This window comes from Fukomys damarensis, unplaced genomic scaffold (assembly GCF_012274545.1).
Source record: "Fukomys damarensis isolate Sample0158 unplaced genomic scaffold, DMR_v1.0_HiC HiC_scaffold_11, whole genome shotgun sequence".
Classification (NCBI taxonomy): domain Eukaryota; kingdom Metazoa; phylum Chordata; class Mammalia; order Rodentia; family Bathyergidae; genus Fukomys; species Fukomys damarensis.
The window spans coordinates 28,135,246-28,156,266 of record NW_022900923.1 but is presented as its reverse complement, the minus strand read 5'-3'; the positions used below and the strand labels follow the sequence as shown (position 1 = coordinate 28,156,266).

At 34.7% G+C, this 21,021-nt stretch overlaps 1 protein-coding gene across 1 annotated transcript in view; it reads right to left on the bottom strand.

Annotated features, from left to right (window-relative positions):
* The window catches only part of Hmcn1 (hemicentin 1), a 419,231-nt gene that overhangs the window by 191,549 nt on the left and 206,661 nt on the right, over positions 1–21,021 (bottom strand). Inside the window, exons 15-20 of the mRNA XM_010635433.2 lie at positions 15,400–15,558; positions 8,170–8,364; positions 6,803–6,898; positions 5,516–5,643; positions 4,010–4,154; positions 1,021–1,133 (exon numbers count right to left, since the gene is read on the bottom strand). Coding sequence (XP_010633735.1) covers positions 1,021–1,133; positions 4,010–4,154; positions 5,516–5,643; positions 6,803–6,898; positions 8,170–8,364; positions 15,400–15,558 — 836 coding nt within the window. The remainder of the gene's footprint in view (positions 1–1,020; positions 1,134–4,009; positions 4,155–5,515; positions 5,644–6,802; positions 6,899–8,169; positions 8,365–15,399; positions 15,559–21,021) is intronic.

The window sequence follows — 21,021 nt, the reverse complement described above, 5'->3', positions numbered from 1 at the left end:
TTTGGAGATCAGCTTTTCAATTGTTCTTTTGTGTCCAGAATATACAAATGTTAACCTTTTTATTTATCTGCATCTAACATATCTTAGCACCAACCTCTGCATATTTTAGAGATTTTTTTTAAGATGGATAAATTTAGATGGTATGGAAAAACAATAATTATAGCACTAATTATATAAATGTCACTTTCCATTATTATGTAATTTTTTATTAGTTTGATATGTCCCCAGATTCAAGTTAGGGAAAATACGCCATCTCTGTAGCCATTTAAAGATGAAAAGAACTTCTAAGAAAATGAGTTTCTCCTCACCGCAAGAATCCAAGTGAACAAATGAGTTTGAACATGGGTATTGTAATTTTTAGGTATACACTGTATTTGTGACTGTCCTAAGGAACCGTGTACAAAGGAAAATCCATGCAGTTATGTTACATGGATGGAACCACAAAAGATTTAGCACTATCACCTATCTGATGCTTAGATCACATTAGTAATACAACAGATTTTCTGTGGACAGCCGTGTACCAAGAACTGTTTTAAGGACTTTACGTGGTACAGTATGATCCTGTTTTACCCGCTGCCATATACCTTCAGCTCTCTGATTTCAGTGCAGCTCTAGTGGACAGCTCCGTGTACTGTGCCTTGTCATATTTCTTGGAAGCAAGTCTTTACCTTTTTGCCTCAGGGTTTTATCCAAAGCTCTAGAAGGTTGTGTAGCACGTTCACAGGTAGCCAGGAAATACAAGAATGTTGCCTCCTCTGCAGTCACATGGCCTGTAAACATGTCCCACTTCCTGTCCACCAAAGGGATCCTTCTGAGACACATCAGTCTACATGGCTTCTTGGAGGGGTGCTAACACATTGGAGTTTATCATCCCAGGTACAGGGGAAGCCAGCCTAGTGCAGCACTTTATTAGCTTCCTATCTTCTGGGGCCTCACTTTCCCACTCTTGGGTTCAAGCCTCAGGGGCTCACTTTCCCGGTAAACTTTGCTTTTTGAGAATATCTTAGGAATACCATTTACCTTGGTCCAGACAATAGATGGTTTGGGAATCCCACTGGCTTTGCATGGTAACATTATTGGAATGCCTTCAATTGTGCTGAGTATCTGTTGCCCATGCTGAATGGTTGGCAGAACTGAAAAGGAATCCAGCAGGAGTCAGAAGCTGAGCACCTGTTCTTCCATTTAGTATCATGTGTGTAAAATTGAACATTGTCGGTATGTACTTAGCTTTTCCAAAACTGAGCAAAGACAGCATATTCTGATAAAGATGTAAAGTAAACAAAGAAATTAAAAATACTAATGATCTGAACAAATTTAAAAGACATCAAGTCGTGGACAATGTCTAGTATGCTGACCTCCTCTAACAAAACTGAAAGAGAACTGAAGTTTTTTTTGTTTTTCCTGAAAATCCAAGACAGGATTAACTCTAAAGTTTCCCATTCCATGTGAACCTTTTGTCTTTTACCCTGTCTTTTACCTGTTCAGCTGAAGTGAGCTGACTGACATAAGCCCATCTCCAGAGAAATGGATAGGACAACCACTATTTAAAAAATTTTGTTTATACACAAGGACCTCTTAGTTACCATGTTTAACTTAAAAGGAGAAAAAAAATAATCTGTTTTTATAAAAAAATTGACAATGAAACTTGAAAGATAACAGTTGACATTTAAAATTCTAAAGTACAGAATTGTAAGTCAATACTTTCCAGTAAGAATAATTTATTTCTGGCTTTCAAAAACAACTTAAAAATTAACATTATATGAGTACTGTTGCAGCAAAAGGAGAAGGAGGAATGTTAATCACTTCCTTCTGTGCACATCACAATTAGTTAGAACAAACTCATATACAGAAATGGTCAATATTCAAGGTTATCAAAATAATGACTTTGATTAAAGAAGCTTCTGTGTGTGAACATTCTCACAGTGTGAGGAACACAATAAAAGCCTGATATATCCCAGACCTTTCCTTTACGTCTCCTGGGAACATAAAACAGGAATGCTCCCTGGAGCTCAATCACCTACCACGTCATTTGCTTAAAAACAAAATTTTCCAGAATTGTCATTCTACGGAGTAGAAGTTTGCTAGAGTAGGAGATACCAGAGGGCAGTGCAAACATTCCTTGGAAGGTTTAAGTCTGCAAAATACTCATATTTTCCTATGGCTGAGGTGACCTTGTTCTTTCGATAATTTCTTCCTAAAGAAATGGCAACTCAATACAGCAAGAAATTTAATTTCTAAAAATTATGGTGGAGTATTCAACTTTCAAATATGCTGTCAATTTGTGGCAACATGAAACAAGCCATTTTCTTAACTCCATATTAAGTTTGACAGCAATAAGGAAAAGTGGGAAATTTATGCCAGTTTTGAAATCTGATGACATCTGGGTATGGAATAACACTTGCTGTCCAGATTGCCAATCTGCATATATTTGTCATATTGACGACAAACTAAACTGCCGTGTCATTTCAATTTGCACTTATTCATTCTTTCAGACTTAGTCGAGAACTTTTAATGAAAATTCTTGAAAGTGGAGTGGCAGAATGAGGAAAGAGTGGTACTGCTAATTAACATAAACAAGACATACAAAACTGCCATACTGTATCACAACCAATTGGTAAATGGTTGTTAAGTTTAGTTGATGCCAAATGGCTGGGTTGATATTTTTTAACCTTTTGACTAAATTAGCTGCTCACTTTGGACCAAAATGGTCAAACAGCTGCTATGAAAGGACCTCTTCTGATTATTAAAGCTTTTTACATCATGATAAACTATGTATCATTGGTTTCCGTCTTCTTATCCCTCTAACCTACCAGGAACTACAACTAATTCTGTCACTTCTTTATTTGAGTGAAATCCATCCTCTGAATCCTTCCTGATACAATTTCTATGCCATCACTAGAAGATCAAAGGACAGGGCCATGGATTTAGCTCAGTGGTTCTGCCATCTGCCTGGGCGGGGTGGACTTGAGACTTGAAGATAAAAGGATAGGGCAGAGGGCATTCCTACCTGAGATTTTTAACCAGTCCATAAGCACTTTCCAGGACTCTGCTCTTCTTAAAAAGTAGTTACACAGTAATACTATATCTACCAATATTCATTTACTCTTTTTGGTTATAACTAACAGTGTCACTTTAATACTTCTTCAGGAGTATTTAAGGTGATGTTGGTGAATATTGGTATAAATTTGAGAGAGGTGCAAGAGTTGTGGGTGTAAAAAAAGAAGACGGCTTATGTATGGTGATATTTTCAATAGATCAAACAAAATCAGGAAAGTAATGAATTCTACAATTCATGTTCTAAATGAAGATTGAATCATTAAAAATAAGTGCTCTGGGCAACTTCCTTGAGTTACACAAACTATTTTTAATGTTATACTTTTAAACATAAAAGCAATGTTGCAGTTTTTAAAGGTAATATACAAAATGTGATCATAATTTTTTAAATTACAAAACTGTCCATTATTTATTAAGGTGTAAAAATGGTAACTGTTAGTCACAAATGAATTGCTTCTGGATTTTATTTGTGACCTTTAAGTTACTTAACATGCAGAAGATTGCCTGGAGCACATAAGGTGACCTTTAGAAAAGAAAAGCTTAGGTCATTCTAGCTCAAATACAAAAGGGTCATCAGTATGGAAATACTTGCTGCACAATTAAAAAAAAAACCCAATTTGGATGGTACAGTAAGTTTAGCTCACTTGAAATAAAAATGCATTTTAATAAGCACAATGCTTTGAGAACTGAATTCACTTTTATGAATTAAGAAACCACTTACAAAAACCCTTAGCTAGACTCAGCTGATGACTCCCAAGAAGGCCTTTTTTGTGTACATAGTAAAAGAAAATCTGGAAACAGAATTAACAATGAAGATATTGTTCAAGAAGTATAAAATAATAATTAGGAGAGATTATGTACTTCTTATAATTAGAAGAAGAGAATTTTATGATTAAAACTTCATCCCGCTTTGAATAAATCTTTGGAAAAGTTACACTGGGTCTGTCTCTCTTACCATGCACAACTACAGAGGTACTTTTGTTACTGGTTCCAGCAATATTACTGGCCACACAAGTATATTCGCCTCCATCCTGAAGCTGAACTCTTTCAATATGGAGGCTCCCATCTCTGCGCACAGTTATGTAAGGATTTTGCACCAACTTAAAGGAAAAGAAAAGTCATTTTTAATTTAAAAAAGCAAGGATTTATCTGAGTCAAACCAAATCTGCTTTTTTTCCTAACTGCATTACTAAACAGAAAACAGCAACATATTTTATCACCCTTAAGAAAAAAGTGATGTGCATTAAATGTTACAGAGACAATCAATTACATTTAATACTCATGTATCTCCAAAATTTATATCTAATATTTATTCAAGAGTTTTTGCATGCTTGAACAAAGAAACAATAGATGCAATTTGCTGTGTGTTTCTGTAAACTTTTTTTATTGCTTGGGGCTCAAATTTTACAATCCAATTTTTTTGGCTTAAATGGTTCTTTCCAAGAAGACCTTATTATCACTAGCAAGTTTGACATTTTTATTTTGATACATAGGTACTTATCCAAGCTGAGAGAAAATTACTTAATCTCAACACCCATCCTTGTCACCTTACAGATTAAAATATTAGCAGACACTGTGTGACACAGGAATTCTGATTGTCAATTAAGAAAGATCACCTCTAAACCTGTAATATTTATGTAAAATGCATATAGGATATGTTGTGCTAAACTAAAATCATTATATACAGCAGTGGTGAACCTAAGGTACACTTGCCACAGCTGGCTGTTTGTTATCATGAAAAGCTCTGAAAGTTTCATGATCACTGTGAGGTCTGCTCATTTTCCTGAGGCTTATATACAAATATGAACAATTTACAACTTACACCAAGTCAGTTCGCTTCTAACGACAACTTCAAGAAGGGAATAAGTCACAGTATTCCCGGAAAATGGAAGGGAAAATGCTCTGAACTAGAACGCTCTAAACATAGATTGGAAGTTTACTGAAAAATTTCATATAACTGTAGGAGTTTTCCACATCCTTTCATAATTAAAAAAACTATATGCTAAGAAGGACAAACTAAAATCTATTATATACTGTACATCTGCATTCTGAAATATTTCATGATAGAAGACATAATGTCTGAATAATAATAATAATAAAGACTATATGTAAACTGAAAAACTTTTATGGGAATATTAACATCTTATAATGTCCTGAAAAAAGAGTGTAAAAATATTTAAATACTATGAAAATAATACTATTTCAACTTTTACATATTCTGAAGGGAGTTATTAGTAACACCAAATTTAGTGTAAATTTATTAAAATGAAAACACTGTTTCTCCATTTTTTAATCTCAAAATAATATGAATGAGATAAACATGTTAACAATAAAGAACACTTTGGCATACTTTCAAAACATATTTTCCATGTTTATTAAGTTTATATTTCAGTATTTAAGTATATCACTTTTTATTCCATAACATTAGTAATACAAATGCATGAATTTCAAGTGTTATTACCACGGCTGAATTTTTAGTCCACCGACGATCTGGAATTGGATTTCCAGCCAGAAGAGTACAGGGCAAAGTAAGCTGCTGTCCTTCAATAACATTGGCTACAGAAGGGCTGATTCCAATAAGAGGGGCAACTGAATCAGAGAGAGCACAGGAACTTTCAACTTTATTTCATCAAAAAGGAAAGCAAACTATTCTATGGGCAAAGATAACTACTGGTTAGGCCAAAAAACCCTGAGTTTTCAGCATCAAAACTTTATAATGAAAATGAGTATTAATTTGAATGGTGAGACAAAAGGTAATCCTAAGGATGGCAAAAGGATAGGAAATAGTGAAGAAATAAAGAAAGTAAAAAAGAAATGTACACAGCCTAGAAGGCCATGAATGTCAAGCTAAGATACTTGCAAGGCATTTGGTGGGCAAATGGACACTGACTAAAAAAGCATTTGTAAATGGAGAAGTAGAATCATCACAACTATTTTGGAGGAAAATATTTATCTGAAAATTGTGAAGAGACTAGAAGGAATGGGTCCAATACTAAGACTGTTATAATAGCTGAAATAAAAATACCAGGAGGTGGACTGTGTGAGATAGAATAATAAAGAAATACTACAAATACATTCTTTTCCTAGAAATCAGAGATAACTAGCATAAATCAAAGCAAAATCCTTAAGAGTTTTTACTGGGAAATTTTAGGCAAATGAAGGAAGATATATAAAGCAAATTTCGTTAAAGAATATTAGTGAGAAATGTGCACTGACATTAAAAATTCTATCAGATGTTTTAATAATATGATATATATAATAATATGCTGGGGCACAAAATAATTCTAAGGAATAGAGAAATATATATTCAGTGCATAGATATTTCAATCAGTGGAAAGATATTATTCAATAAGATACTGAATCACATGTATCACCACTTAGAAATAAACTGCTTTTATTCTTATTTCACATCGTGCAGAAACATAAGTCTGTGTGGACCAAAATGATAAATATAGAAAGGTAAACAGAATAGAACTCCACTATTTGTGTGTTTAAACTGAGATGTGAGACTTAATTTATTTAAATTGAACTTCATTTTTTAAAATTGAAGATAAGAAGCTTGAAGAAAATGATCTCTAAGGTTATTTGCAGTTGTAGCACTCAATGAAATACGAAATGGGGTAGGAGAGAAAAGTCTAGTCTAATACTCAGATGTGTTTTTCTCTTTGTGTCACAGAAAAAAAAGATGTAGTAAAAGTAATCTGAAGATTTGTGAGAGTGCAGTATCTAGACATTTCATTGATCTTACCAAGTCCGGTCACTGTTATTGTTGCCTGTGACTGGATTTTCCCAAACTGATTTTCAGCTTCACAAATATAGGTTCCTTTATCGCTTGCCCATAAGTCTAAAAAGAAGAACTCATTTATTAATTTGATACCACCTACGAAGTCTTAACTCTGTGACGGGAAGAGGTCTGAGATAAGTGGATGAAAATTATGCTACTGGCTTCTGGTAGTTCCCCTTCTAGTGGAGGAGACACAGAGAAATCAGCAACCACTCCATCATGTGGCAAATGCCATATGAGTGTAGACAGTGGGTGGTGACAGGAGAGTTTAGAATAATGACTGTCTGAAAAGGAGTTACAGAAAGATTCACAGCAAAGGCAGGACCTGAGCTGTATCTGAAAAAGTGGGCAGAAGAGAGGAAGGGTCCCCTAAATCTGGTTTGTTTGTTTGTTTGTTTTGGTACCAGGGATCAAATTCACCTCCTTGCACTTTTGAGGCAGGTGTGGGGCCACTGAGCTAAATCCCTAGCCCATGGGATCATCCAAATGTAAATCTAGTGGGTTACAAAGGCAAAATCATGGCTTGAAAAAAATCAATCAACAAACCTTCAAGAATGGAAAGCTGCATTACCTTGGGGGACAATCTGAAAGTTTGTAGAGCAGAGTTTAAGTTGGCTGGGTAACTGGCAGTGTCTATTTGTATTTACTGGGTAAAAGTTAGAGGAGCAAAACATGAGGGAGATTAACAGGAAGAACAACTTATCACTAGTCCAGCAAGAATTCTCAAGGTTGCACTGGAAATTTATGAATCTGGCCTTTGTTTACACTTACATGAGCCTAATTCATTTTTAAGTAGAAGAAAGAACCTCAGCAAAAATTATTCACAATTTCAGAAAAATCACTCTAGCATGAATTTTGAGAGTATCAACATCTTACTCCTCTATCAGTCTGCATTTGAGGTGTGAAATTCATGGCAATGCTAAATAAATATGCATCTGTCTTTATATACAGAAATATATATTATTTTAATATAATTCCTTTCCCTTATTTTTCTTTGCACGACATGTTAGATATTAAAATATTTTAATTATGTAGGTAAGATGAATATATGGGATTATTTCAGGATAATAAAAGCATTATAAAACACTTACAATTAAAGATAATATTAAAAGTAATCATGGCACAGACTAGTTAAAGGTTGTGGGGTTTAGTCAGGAAGCCTGAAGCTGAACACCTATAAAGATTGAGGTTTTTACCTTGTCACCAACAGAGAAGTCGAGAAGATTTTAAATAGGAGGATAATTGTAATCTTGTAAATATCACACCCAAAATAAGTATAGTTTCATCTACTAAGATATAAATGTGTATATTTATATAAAATTTTAACCTACTTAAAATAAAGAGAGCTCCTGTTCTTAGTTGGCTGATGGAACTAACTGAAAAAGGTCTGGAGAAAATCGGCATGCTGTCTGATTTTCGCCATTTGATCTTTGGTTCTGGGTAACCCTGAACGTAACAAGGTAATGTGACATTTGAGCCAATTTCCATAGAGACATCAACTGGTTCCTGTATGAAAACTGGGGGAGCTGTAAGATATCAAAAATTTAAAAAGACATCAGTATAGAAGATAGGCATATTAAATATCAACAGATTATTAAATTATCAACAGGCTGAATTTGAATCAAATCATTGTTAATAAAATATTATAAATTTACCCTGTAGTTATTCCTATCTGATATAGAATAGCAGGTAGGTCTCTTTCTGATTCTTAAATGGAGGCAATAAAAAACTCAACCATTTCCTTAAAATAATAAATGATTCAAAGAGTGGAAATTTAAACTAGATCATCCTTAATAAAGGGATTCTCTCATGTTAGGAATTTGTTTTCAATTTTAGTTCATGTTATGCTGCTCAGAGTTTAAAACTTTCATATAAATAAGTTGGCATTGTAATGCAATATTTTTGATTTTTTCCAAAATTTCTCCCTTTGGCTGAATTTTGTACATGGCCTTAATTTATACCAGAGTTTTTATTTAATAATCATTATCTGACAAGGCAATAGTACTTACTCCTACATTATGACCTTCTTCAATATCATATTCTTGCTCTTCATAACTCAAAAATTTTGATTTAGAGAACTGTGAGAATCAACAATACAAATTAAAGTATTGAAACACAGTATTTGATAAAAGCAGTATAGTAAATGCTTAATATCATAGGCAGAAATAATAATTCAGAAGTAATAAAATTATAGACAAGGAGTTACAGATACCTGTATAATCCAGTTTCCTACAGAAACTGAGAGGAAGAGATGCAAATAATTTAGAGACACACCCTGAAAAACACAGGGATGCAACATAAGGAAGATATTGCCAGCTAGCCCACACACCTGAGGTTCTCAATATGTCCCAGAAATGTGTACCTAATGATTTCATGGCATAAGGCAAGAACTATATAAGGCACTATTGGCAGCAATGGAAGAAATCTGCTTCAGTAAGATTCTAAGAGGTGGTCCTCTAGGGCTGGCTCCTTAATAAAGTTAAGGCTAAATCCTGGTTGGAAATGCCAATAATTATCACTTTCAGAGCGAGGGGTTTTGTTCAGAGCTTTCTAGTAATTATTTCATTTAATCTTCAAAATATTCCTATGGGTAAGTACTATTTTTTACTCTGATTTTAGAGATGAACAACTGAAGATAGTTAAGTTGCTCAGTAGCACATGACTTTGAATAAAAGTTTTAAGTTCACAACCACAATCTTTTCCATTTAATCGGCTTCCTCTTCTCCGCGGGATCTAATAATTGTTCAGATTTCCACTGTTAAACAGGCAGAGATCATTCCTCTCCTCATGGGACTTCTAAAGCTGGGTCTTCTAAGCAGACTTAGTACTTTTTTAAACTAGGTTGAAGAACTTCTAATTCTATGGCTTCATTTCTTGTTATTTCCCTACTCTGGGCAATTGGCATTCCTTGTCCTTCTCCAAACAAGGACTGACCTTTCTTATGTTGGTACCTGTCTTCTAATCATCCCCCTCAGTGTCTCAGCTGTTGACACACTGACAATTCTTCAGCACACTTCGAAAGGACCCTCCATCGTGATGCCACCCCATCATCTCAGACAAAAGTGATTTCTTTCCTTTCCAAAGTTTCAGACAACTTGCTGTTTCCTGTATTCAAGGCAATTGTCACATTCAGCCTTGCATTAGACTATATGCCTCCTTTTTTTTCTCCTAGAGTTTATACTGCAAAAATATTTTAACTTTAATAGAGGCTAATATAGTACTGAGCATTATATGTGGCCACTAAATATTTGTGAATGAATTACTGAATCAATATGAAAAAACTTCCATAATAATCTAGTGTACATGTGCTTTGGTGACTGTGCCCTTAAGTATTCTAATAATTACAATCTCGACCTCGATACATTTGAACTTTCACTTCTGAAAGAAACATGGCAATTTCAGAAGCGCTCTTATTTATTTATTGAACCTACAAATATTTATTAATATTTATTAATATTTATTTATTAAACAAACAAAAATTAGGTTAAATACCATAATGGAACAAAATGTTTTATGAAGTAAGCGGTCTACTTGTGTTTAGATTTTTCTTAATCCGTATTATAGGAATTTGACTTACAAAAGTAGCAAGTAAATCCACGTGCAGAGACACACACCTGTAATCCCATCTACTGAGGAGGCAGAGACAGGAGGATAGAAAATTCAAGGATAGCCCGGGGGAGTTTATCAAGAGCTTGCCTTGCCATAAAATAAAGAAAGGGCTGAGGCTATATAGTTCAGGGATCCAGTTCTTGCCTACTGTGTCTCCAATATTGCAAAACAATTTTTAAAAGCAAAATGAATTTTAAATATTGTCTACAAAGCAGCTCGTTGCTTGATTCTCCAAAGTTTTTCATTTCTCCTAAAACAGAAAGCTTTGCTGAAAAATGGATGTTAAGTCTCAAAGTCTCAAGATATGTTACACTTGGAGTTTGAGCAGGTAATGCAGTGATACACATCAAACAAATTCTAAAATAGCAAAAAAGATATGAAAAGGCCTGGAATCAACCAAATACTTAGGAGAAAGATCAATTTACCAACACTTTAAAACATTAGCATCAATAAAAATGGAGATAACCTACAATGATCAGAAGTAAAAGAAAATAATCTGGAATAAAAAGGGACAAGAACAGCTTATGATGTGGTACCCACAAAAGAGAATCAGGATGGGAGAAACCATCCAATGGAAAGCAGACTTAGTCAAGGAATACATGCCCTCAAATCAGAAAACAAGACAAATGAGAATACCAGACCCTATGTAAGCAGCCAAAGACAGCATAAAAGGCAAGCAAATCTCAAAAAAATGAAGTGACTCCTAGATCAGCCAAGAAACCTCTTAAATACTTCCTATCCTGAGTGTGGTCAACACAGCCTCTAAGTGAGGTACACTGGGTGGATGGTAAACAGATTAAAGAAACGGGGGAGAGGAAAGCAGCATCATAAGGGATATGGGGCTTGCTCAGAGGAGGCTGCACTGCTTAGAGAGGTTAGGAGCCCAGCAAGTGGATTTAAACAGTGGCTCCACGCTGCTTAGTCTGCTTGGGAAAATCATTTCACCTCCTCCTCTTTAAATTTCCCCATGAACAAATGGGAATATTTTCTATTTTCTGTGGTTAAAAGATATAATCTTCACTATCCATTTAGTGCATAGGAACCATTCAAGTTACTATCATCAAAATACCTATTTATAAGAATTAATTTATGAGATCTTATTTCTGGAGTTCAATATATCTGCAGTTCATTTTAACTTAAGGTTTTTCAGGTAGTCTTTTAGAATAACGTTTGATCCTCTAAGCATTTTACACCAAGGCTTTGAGATCTACACGGGGCCAATGCCATGGTTCAGCTTTGTGTTACTTACAAATAGATGTGGCTATATGCACACGTTATCTTGAAAATATAATAATTACAAACAGAGTGTCCACCTTGCTCTAGAAACTTTTCCATAATAATTATTCCAGTTCCCTAAGAGACCATTAAAAATATATTCCCTGCATAGAAACTCTTGAATTACACCTGCCAGAGACTTTCTGTCCTAAAATAACTAGACACATCATTTTGGTTCAAGCAAACCACAAAACATGAAACCACAGCTTGAGACTCAAACCCTGTGTGGTGTGGAATTCTAGAAATAAAATTCTGCCAGGCCAAGTTTTTACTTGATGTAGCCAATCCTCTTCACTTCCAAATGACTTCATAACTCACTGCGCCTTTTTACAAAGGATAAGAAGCGTTGGTAACTTTCCCTATTGACCTGAAATGTCCATAATGTAAAACCATCATCATGCAAAAGGATACTCATGACAAGAAGATAGAACTCAAAAATAATATTAAACAACCCTTTCATTATTTTTGATTAAGTATGTGAAGTAATAGGCTCACAAAAGCAATGGAAAAGCCCAAATAACTACATGCTATGGATAAAAGCATGTTTTTCTTTTTAAGTCATAAGCTACTTACTTATGCCCAACAGTTCTGGAATTCAAATAATTTTATATACTACTAAGCTTAGAACTTAACTTGTCTCAAACTTTTCTAAAAAGAAGTTAGTTTGAAACAGTGACTTGCATATTAAAAGCCCAATGCTTCATTTTAAAATCTATGCCACCACTGGCACCTCTTTATTATTTATGAGGACTCATAGAATGAAAATGACCACTTGTGGAAATTTTGTGCAGTTAATATTCATCCACTTGATATATGTTGCATTAAGCAGCTTCGCTGGTAAGAACTGACATGTTGAATATGCACTGGTGATGATGTCTCATTTCATCTTTACAGCCCACCTAGGAGTTAGGAGCTATTATATCCTTATCTTCTAGATAGGGAAAGTCAGGCAGACAATCTATTCTCTCCCAAGTTTCTCCATAAAGTTTTAATTGGTGGTGTTTTCCTTTAAACTAAATAGTGAAAACAACAATCATCACTACAACTATGATTTACATGGTTCTTGGCATTTATAGCCTGTATCTGCTAGAATATGAAACGACAATTTCTTGTGAACACACCAATTCAAATCAACCTTTGTAAGCTACACTAAGAAGGAGCTAATAGTGAATAAGGTATAGTTAAGGCATAACAGAAACCTAAATGGTGTTGACTTTAATACTAAGTTATCTGGCAAGTGTTGACAATGGTTAAGGTTAGAGTAAGCAAATAATTAAATTTATATTAATGAATCTATCAGAATATTTACTAGATGAAAGTTGAGAAATATGTTGTTTTAGAAAGGGTCATGTAGAGTGAGGGTCTTGAATATGAGTGAAGATTAAGTTCGGTTTAGCTATGGAAACAAGCATAAATATGAAATATCTGTAGAGATGTTTCCCAATCTAATGTAATGCACCCCAGAACAAACAGCTATTTATGCTTTACATGATGTACCACTCTGCAAAATCCAGCAGCTAAAACCATCATCAAGAAGGCTATTTCTCTACTCTCTAGGGCTAAAAACTACTAAAAGAACATCAGGTAAATAAGATCTATCCATGCAGGAAGGAAGAAGAAGTAGGACCAGAAAATGCTGAGAATAGAAATGCTATGGTCAGTATGTTTCTTGAAAACTAGAATTTTTTACCTACCAGATGCTCCTTATTTGGGCCTTACTTTTCTTAAAATGTTAGTGTGTTTTACACAATCCTGGTAGACTCAGAGGCAGTATCTACCCAGAGTTTGCAATCTAATTTCCGAGGTATTTCTATTAAAAAGCACAGAATTTAGTCATGGTGAAAACTCATCTGATAGTGCCCTGGACAGATTTGATAGTGGTCTTTGTGCTCATTTCCAGCTTTGTTGGTTCTATCTAAAGACCATAATTACCAAGAATAAAAATTTTCATTAGCCCAGGGGTAAGAAGATTTCATAGATCCTAGGAGGAAAAATTTAGTTTACATAAAACAAAATATGAAGTATAGAGGGCCATAATTTTCATTTAAAGACTTAAATAGGACTAAAATGCTCTTAAATTCATTTTCATAACTTTTGATTAAAAAACAATTTTGGCATAAAAATCATCATACATATTATACATAAATTAAAATGCAATTTTAAAAAATATTATATTTTTAAGCTTTAAGAGAGGTAAATGTTTAATTATCTGTTAAATGAAGCTGCCAGGTTCTTTTCCATGAAAAACAAGCTCTGTTTTATTTCAAAATGAACCACATTGTTTAGAGATTGTTGTTTAGAGATTTTTTAGAGTTGTGTGATACAAAAACAAAGAAGGAGGGGAATTAAACTTCTTGACTAACCCAAATACAGTTGTCATGCACACATTGTATCCTTCACATAGTGACTGACATTTATTTGTATTTAGTACTTTATTTTATACACTGGAGAGCAATTACTAGTGAATTTTAAAAATGAAGTAAAAGCGCCATCTGTTACCTTTCCTGTCATCAACATCTCTAATTTATAGTCTACAGCTAATGTTTAATTTCTGGCCTCCAGATGTTACTAGTGAGGAACTTGGTGGCAGACTGGATGACTCCTGATAGGAAAATGGTGATTTATGATGATATGCTGGTGAAGTCTACAGTCTCTGAAGTCAGACAATTGGAGTTCAGACATCCAGGCTCTGCTCCTATCCAGCTCTGTAATCCTAATCAAATTCCTTGGCTTTTATGAGCCTCATTTTCCTTGTCTATATAATACACCTAGTGATAGCATCTTCCTGTTAAGGCTGTTGTGTGGGTTCAGTGAGAGAATACATAAAAAGTTATTGGCACAGAGTGGTCCATTGAAAGCATACACCCTGACCAAGTCAGATTTATTTCAGGGATGCAAGGATGATTCAACATACATAAATCAATAAATGTAATACACTATATTAACAGAGTTAAGGACAAAAAAACATACGATCACCTCAGTAGATGCAGAAAAAGCATTCAATAAAATTCAACACCCATTCATAAAACTCTGCAGAAAACTGGAATAGAAGGCCTTTATATCAACTTGATAAAAGCTATCTATGAAAAACCAACAACCAACATCATATTAAATGGTCAAAAACTGAAAACCTTCACGCTAAAATCAGGAACAAGACAAGGATTTTCACAATCACCACTCCTGTTCAATATAGTTTTGGAAACATTAGCCACAGCAATTCAACAAGAGAAAGAAATAAAAGCAATAAAGACAGGAAAGGAAGAAGTTAAAACTGTCATTATTTGCTGATGACATGATACTCTACACAGAGACCCAAAAAACTCTGCCAAAAGACTTCTTGACTTAATTGACAGATTCAGTAGAGTAGCTGAATTCAAGGTAAACACTCAAAAATCAATAGCCTTCTTGTACACAAATAACAGACTCACTGAGAGAGAAATTAGGGAAAAAATCTTTTTCACAATAACATTCAAAAAAATGAAATATCTAGGAATCAATCTAACAAAGAAAGAGAACTGCAACAGTCTGAAAAAAAGAGATCGAAGAGGACATCCATTATTGTATTAATGATCGGAATTCTGACAGAAATTTCTACAAAATTGTGTCACAGTTATTACACATGGAAAAATAACACACCAATTTCAAAATAAAGTAGTCTATCAGATCAGGACACTTACAGCCAACATCCAAAGTTATCTTGCCAGTTGCTCTACCAGCATCGTTGATGGCTACACAAGTATAATCACCAGCATCCAGATCTTGAGTTTCTTGAATCTTCAAAAGTCCCAAGAGAGGATTAATGATGAGGAATGCTGAGGGCCTCAACTCCAGATCTCCTAATTCAGAACAAAGGAGAGAACATTAAACACTAAATTATTTATGTAATTTATTCAGCTATTGGTTTGATTTCAAAATTTCTGAATACAGTTATTTGCAAAGATTTTAAATACAAGTGTATTACACAACATAGACACTTTCTATAGTTTTAATTTTGACCCCACAACGAAGTATTTACAAACATTTCCTACTTATATCTATACATGTACCTAAATAAGGATAAGCTCTTTGAAGCTACACCAGAGGACTGGGAAAGGCTGGAAGCTAGGATGGAGGCTTGTATCAGGTAAGAAGTAAACAAGAAAGTGAGGGTTGAAAAGATATTTCTATGCCTTTGTGGCAGGAGGTATTTTGGTTACCTAGGAAATGCTTGCAAAACTACAGGTTTTTGTAATTTATCTAATGATCAGGTGTTTAGTTTGCTGAATACTACCAATTAAATTTTGTCTTGTGAGGGGTATAAGCTGGCGGAAAAAATTATACGGATGTGTGGGGAGAAAAGACCACACAGGTGGCTGGAGCGGCTATGGAAATGCTTGGTGAAAAATGAGAACAAATGGATGAGAAACTTCTGACACAGGCCAGAGGAGTTTTGTTATATAAATCTCCAAGAATACCTCAACTAAAATCTGTACTATTCATTACAATTTCTTTTTTTTCCCCCTTATTGAGTTTATTGGTACATTTTAGATATACAGTACTTACATTCATTACTGGGATCTTGTACCTTTACATGACAGGTCTTGGTTCTCATTTTTTTCCCCTTGTCCCTGCCCTCCCATCACCCCCTCGTCCCCTCCCCCTTTACAAACACTTCATTTCCTTTTTTTCGTTTTCACATTTTTCCCCTTATTAGCTTTCCCCTCCCTTCCCAATTTTCCCTACACCATTAGCCCCTTTCTTCCTATTTCATATTGTCAATTTTATCATTAGGATCTTATGTACTATTATAGTTTATGGAAAAACTGGATCTCAACCTGCCAAAGATTAAAACTGGACACTTACCTTTCACCATGTACTAAATTAAAATCCAAGTTGATTAAATATCTAAATATTAAAACAGAAACACTAAACTTGCTGGAAGATAAGTTAGGCAGAACTCGAAGTCATTACAATTTCCGAAGGTGCAGTTATGGCATTTTAGGATGAAGCAGGCAGGGAATGATGGTGTGCAAGGTAGAATGGCACACTGAGCCCACCCGAAATGTGAGGGTAAGATGAACCAAGGAAAGACTAGCATGTCGGAGTTACTTGCACATGCTATGTATTCCTGTAGCACTTAAAACCCCGAGTGACCTCTTCTGTTCCAAAGCACACAACACGTCAAATAAGGCACAATTTAGGCTGTTTATCCTTATAGCTCCCTTCTTGCAGGAGATCACTTGGCCCAAGAATGAAATTAACCAGGATGACCAGTCTCCAAAGAGGCACATGTGCTGACATCTAATGACAGTTCCACGTCCACATCTTTTTGTTTGTTTGTTTTGTAAATGACGGTATAAAATGTGTCTACACTGAAGACCCAAAAAACTCCACCAAAAGACTTCTAGACTTAATTGACAGATTCAGTAGAGTAGCCGGATACAAGGTGAACACCCAAAAATCAATAGCCTTCTTGTACACAAGACTCACTGAGAGAGAAATTAGGAAAAAAAATCTCTTTCACAATAGCATTCAAAAAAATGAAGTATTTAGGAATCAATCTAACAAAAGAAGCAAAAGACCTCTAACTGAAAACTAAAGCACTCTGAAAAAAGAGATCAAAGAGGCTATAAGAAAATGGAAAGATATCCCCTGCTCCTGGGTAGGAAGAATCAACATAGTCAAAATGGCCATACTACCAAAACTGCTATACAGATTCAATGCAATTCCGATTGAAATTCTAACAGTATATTTCACAGAACTAGAAAAATGAATCCAAAAATTCATTTGGAACCAGAGGAGACCCAGAATAGCAAAAGCCATCCTAGGCAACAGACACATGGCAGCGGGTATAACAATTCCCAATTTGAAACCATACTACAAAGCCACTGTGATAAAGACAGCATGGTACTGGCAAAGAAACAGATCTGAGGATCAGTAAACAGATTGGAAAACACAAAAACAAATCCAGATGTACTCAGCTACGTCATCTTTGACAAAGGTGCTGACTATCCTCAGTGGAAGAAAGATACCCTCTTCAATAAATGGTGTTTGAAAAACTGGATTTCAACCTGCCAAATATTAAACCTGGACCCTTATCTTTCACCATGCACTAAATTAAAATCCAAGTGGATTAAAGATCTAAACATTAAAACAGAAACACTAAACTTGCTGAAAGGTAAATTAGGCAGAACTCTTGAAGACATTGGCATAGGAAAAGATTTTATGGGCAAATTCTTAGTAGCACGGGAACTTGCAGAAAGAATCAATAACTGAGATCTCATATTATTAAAAGGCTTCTGCACTGCAAAAGAAACCATCAACAGAACTAAGAGACAACCTACAATGTGGGAAAAAAAATTTTACCAGCTGTTCCTCAGACAAGGAACTATTATACATAAAGAACTCAAAACAATCAGCTCCCCCAAATATAAAGACTCAATTCAAAAATGGGCATCTGAAATGAACAGACATTTTCAGACAAAGAAGTAAAAGCAGCAAGTAAATATATGAAAATACGTTCCACATCACTGGTCATTCGAGAGATGCAGATGAAAACAACACTGAAATTCCACCTCACCCCACAAAGAATGGCTGCTATCAAGAAATCACACAATAACAAATGTTGGTGGTGTTGTGGGGAGAAAGGAACCCTTCTCCACTGTTGGTGGGAGTGCAGAATGGTGCAACCACTACAGAAATCAATATGGAGATACCTCAAAGAGCTGGGACTGGAGGTTCCATTTGACCCAGCCATCCCTCTGCTGGATATCTTGCCATAAGAATTAAAAGAATCATATCACAGTGATATATATGCACCAACGTTTATAGCAGTACAGTTTGTAATAGCTAAAACTTGGAAACAGCCCAATTGCCCATCAGTTGGAAATTGGATAAAGAAGATGTAGCTTTTCTATAAAATTCAATATTACTCAGCCATAAAAAATGAGAAATTAGATTCATTCATAGGAAAAGGGACACATATTGAGGATATACTCCTAAGTGAAATAAATAAGTCACACATGTGTAAATACCGAATAGTTTCCCAGGTATGAATAAACTATAATAGTACATAAGATCCTAATGAGACAACTGATATTGTGAAATAGGAAGAAAAGGGCTAAAGGTGTAGAGGAAGTGGGAAGGGTAGGGGAAAGCTAACAAGGGAAAAGAAAAAAATGTGAGAAAATGAAAAGATGGAAATAAATTGTTTGCAAATGGGGAAGCAAGGAGGGGGTGAAGGGAGGGCAAGGACAAGGGGAAAAATGAGAACCAAGATGTGTCATATAAAGGTACAAGATGCCAATAATGAATGTAACTGCACTGTATCCCTAAAATGTACCAATAAACTCAATTTAAAAGATGTGTGACAATCCTAAGAACTTTCAGGAAGTTAGAAGGCCATATTGTTCTTTGAGTTCCACGGTACTCCCAGGAGTCAAACCTGCAAAGGTACTCTCCAAAGTGTCACAGGGCAACCAGGACTTGAGAAGTTACTTTCTTTGCTTGTGATAGGCAAAAAAAGCCCTGGAGCTAACTAAGACAAGAGATCATTCTTTTTGTTTATATAATTTTCTGAGAAGAGGTCAAAGGACCTCTAAATTTCAATTAAATACAAAAAATATTGCATTAGCAACCATCAATGCCAAAAACAAAGAATTTTCCAGCACTCCCAAAATGAAAAAATTCCCGATCATCTTCTAAAGCTTGCTACTACATACCACTTGAGAATGAGAGAAGCAACTAAAACTGTTGTCTATGTGCCTCTGGGAAATTTTCATAAATAAAAGCAGATGATGTTGACATAAAGTATCTTCCCACTGAGGGAGGGTGCAACTTGACCTTGTTGTTCAGCAAGTATTAAAATGTTTGGACTAAAATGCATTTCAATTTTTGAAATTTACTTGTTTTTTACATTCCCAAAGACAAAACATACTGTTGAAGGATACAACGAAGGCCTTTTGCTAAGAGCCTTTTTTCAAAATGAAACATTATACATAGTAAAATATATAAAATTTCCCGGTAACCTATTATAGGATTTAACACTCATGGCCACTGAGAAAGTTCCTTCAGCTCTAATTTAAATTCAGTCCTTTCCTCTGTGGGTGAAAAGACTAACAGGGAGATCATTACCCTTTGCATAAGAGCCTTTCAAAGAGTTAATGGTAATTCAGTATTTATCAAAACCCTTGTCTGAACACTCCTTAAGTACACTCTTACAAATTACCAGGAACCCAAATGAATTTCTATGTGAATTACATTTATTTGTTTTTAGTATTTTAAAAATCGAACTGAAAAAAAAAATTTAAACATATGAGTTAACTTATAATAAACTGGTGATATTGTAACATAATAAACATATTTCATGAAAAATTAATATTTTGCCAAACAAGAGAAATGCAGTAAGAGTGGCATTGTTCACATTTTTGCAAATTTATATAATGTCTAATGTCTTGTTTAATAAAAGGCAGCTGAAGGCACATACTTGCTTCTACATTCTTTTTACTGAATGTCACACATTATGCAGACTCACTGTACACTGCTAAGGCAATGAGAGTGAAAACGACAAATAACATCGATTATTATGAAAACCGTTCTGATCTTGTGGATCTCTTGACACAATTGTGAGGAAAGAAACCCCAGAGATTACAAACCATATTAAGAAGTACTGAACTAAATAAATCTGATTTCTTTAATATTTACCACAAATTTCCTTTTGATTATCATTTAATAGTATCTCTGATTCTTTAAACCCACTTTATTTGCTTATTTCTAAAAATGAAAGAAATTTTAAATTTCTTTATAATTTTAGAGAGTGTTTGTATTTATGGAATTTTTTTCTCATGGTTTGAATGGAATATTGTTTTTGTTTCTTTTGAACACTTTAATCAGAATTATCTGACAAAAAGTCTAAGAAAGGTTTTTAAGGTTAATGTAGCAATCCTTTTTTGAGGAATTCTTCACTCTCTAGTCTCCGTGAGGCAGGATTTTCTCAAGCATCCTTGTGTTTTGTCTCCAGTAAGGGCAGGACAGAGAGGTCTACGTGTTCTCAATCCCTTCTTTTTGTGTTCTATAGTCTTTTTCTTTTTTCTTTTTTTTTTTTATTGAGTTTATTGGTACATTTAGGGATACAGTACAGTTACATTCATTGTTGGGATCATGTACCTTTACATGGCAAGTCTTGATTCTCATTTTTTTCCCCTTACCTCTGCCCTCCCTTCACCCCCTCCTCCCCTCCCCATCTACAAACACTTTATTTTCATCTTTTCATTCTCTCACATTTTTTTCTTTTCCCTTTTTGTTCTTCCCCTACGTATCAC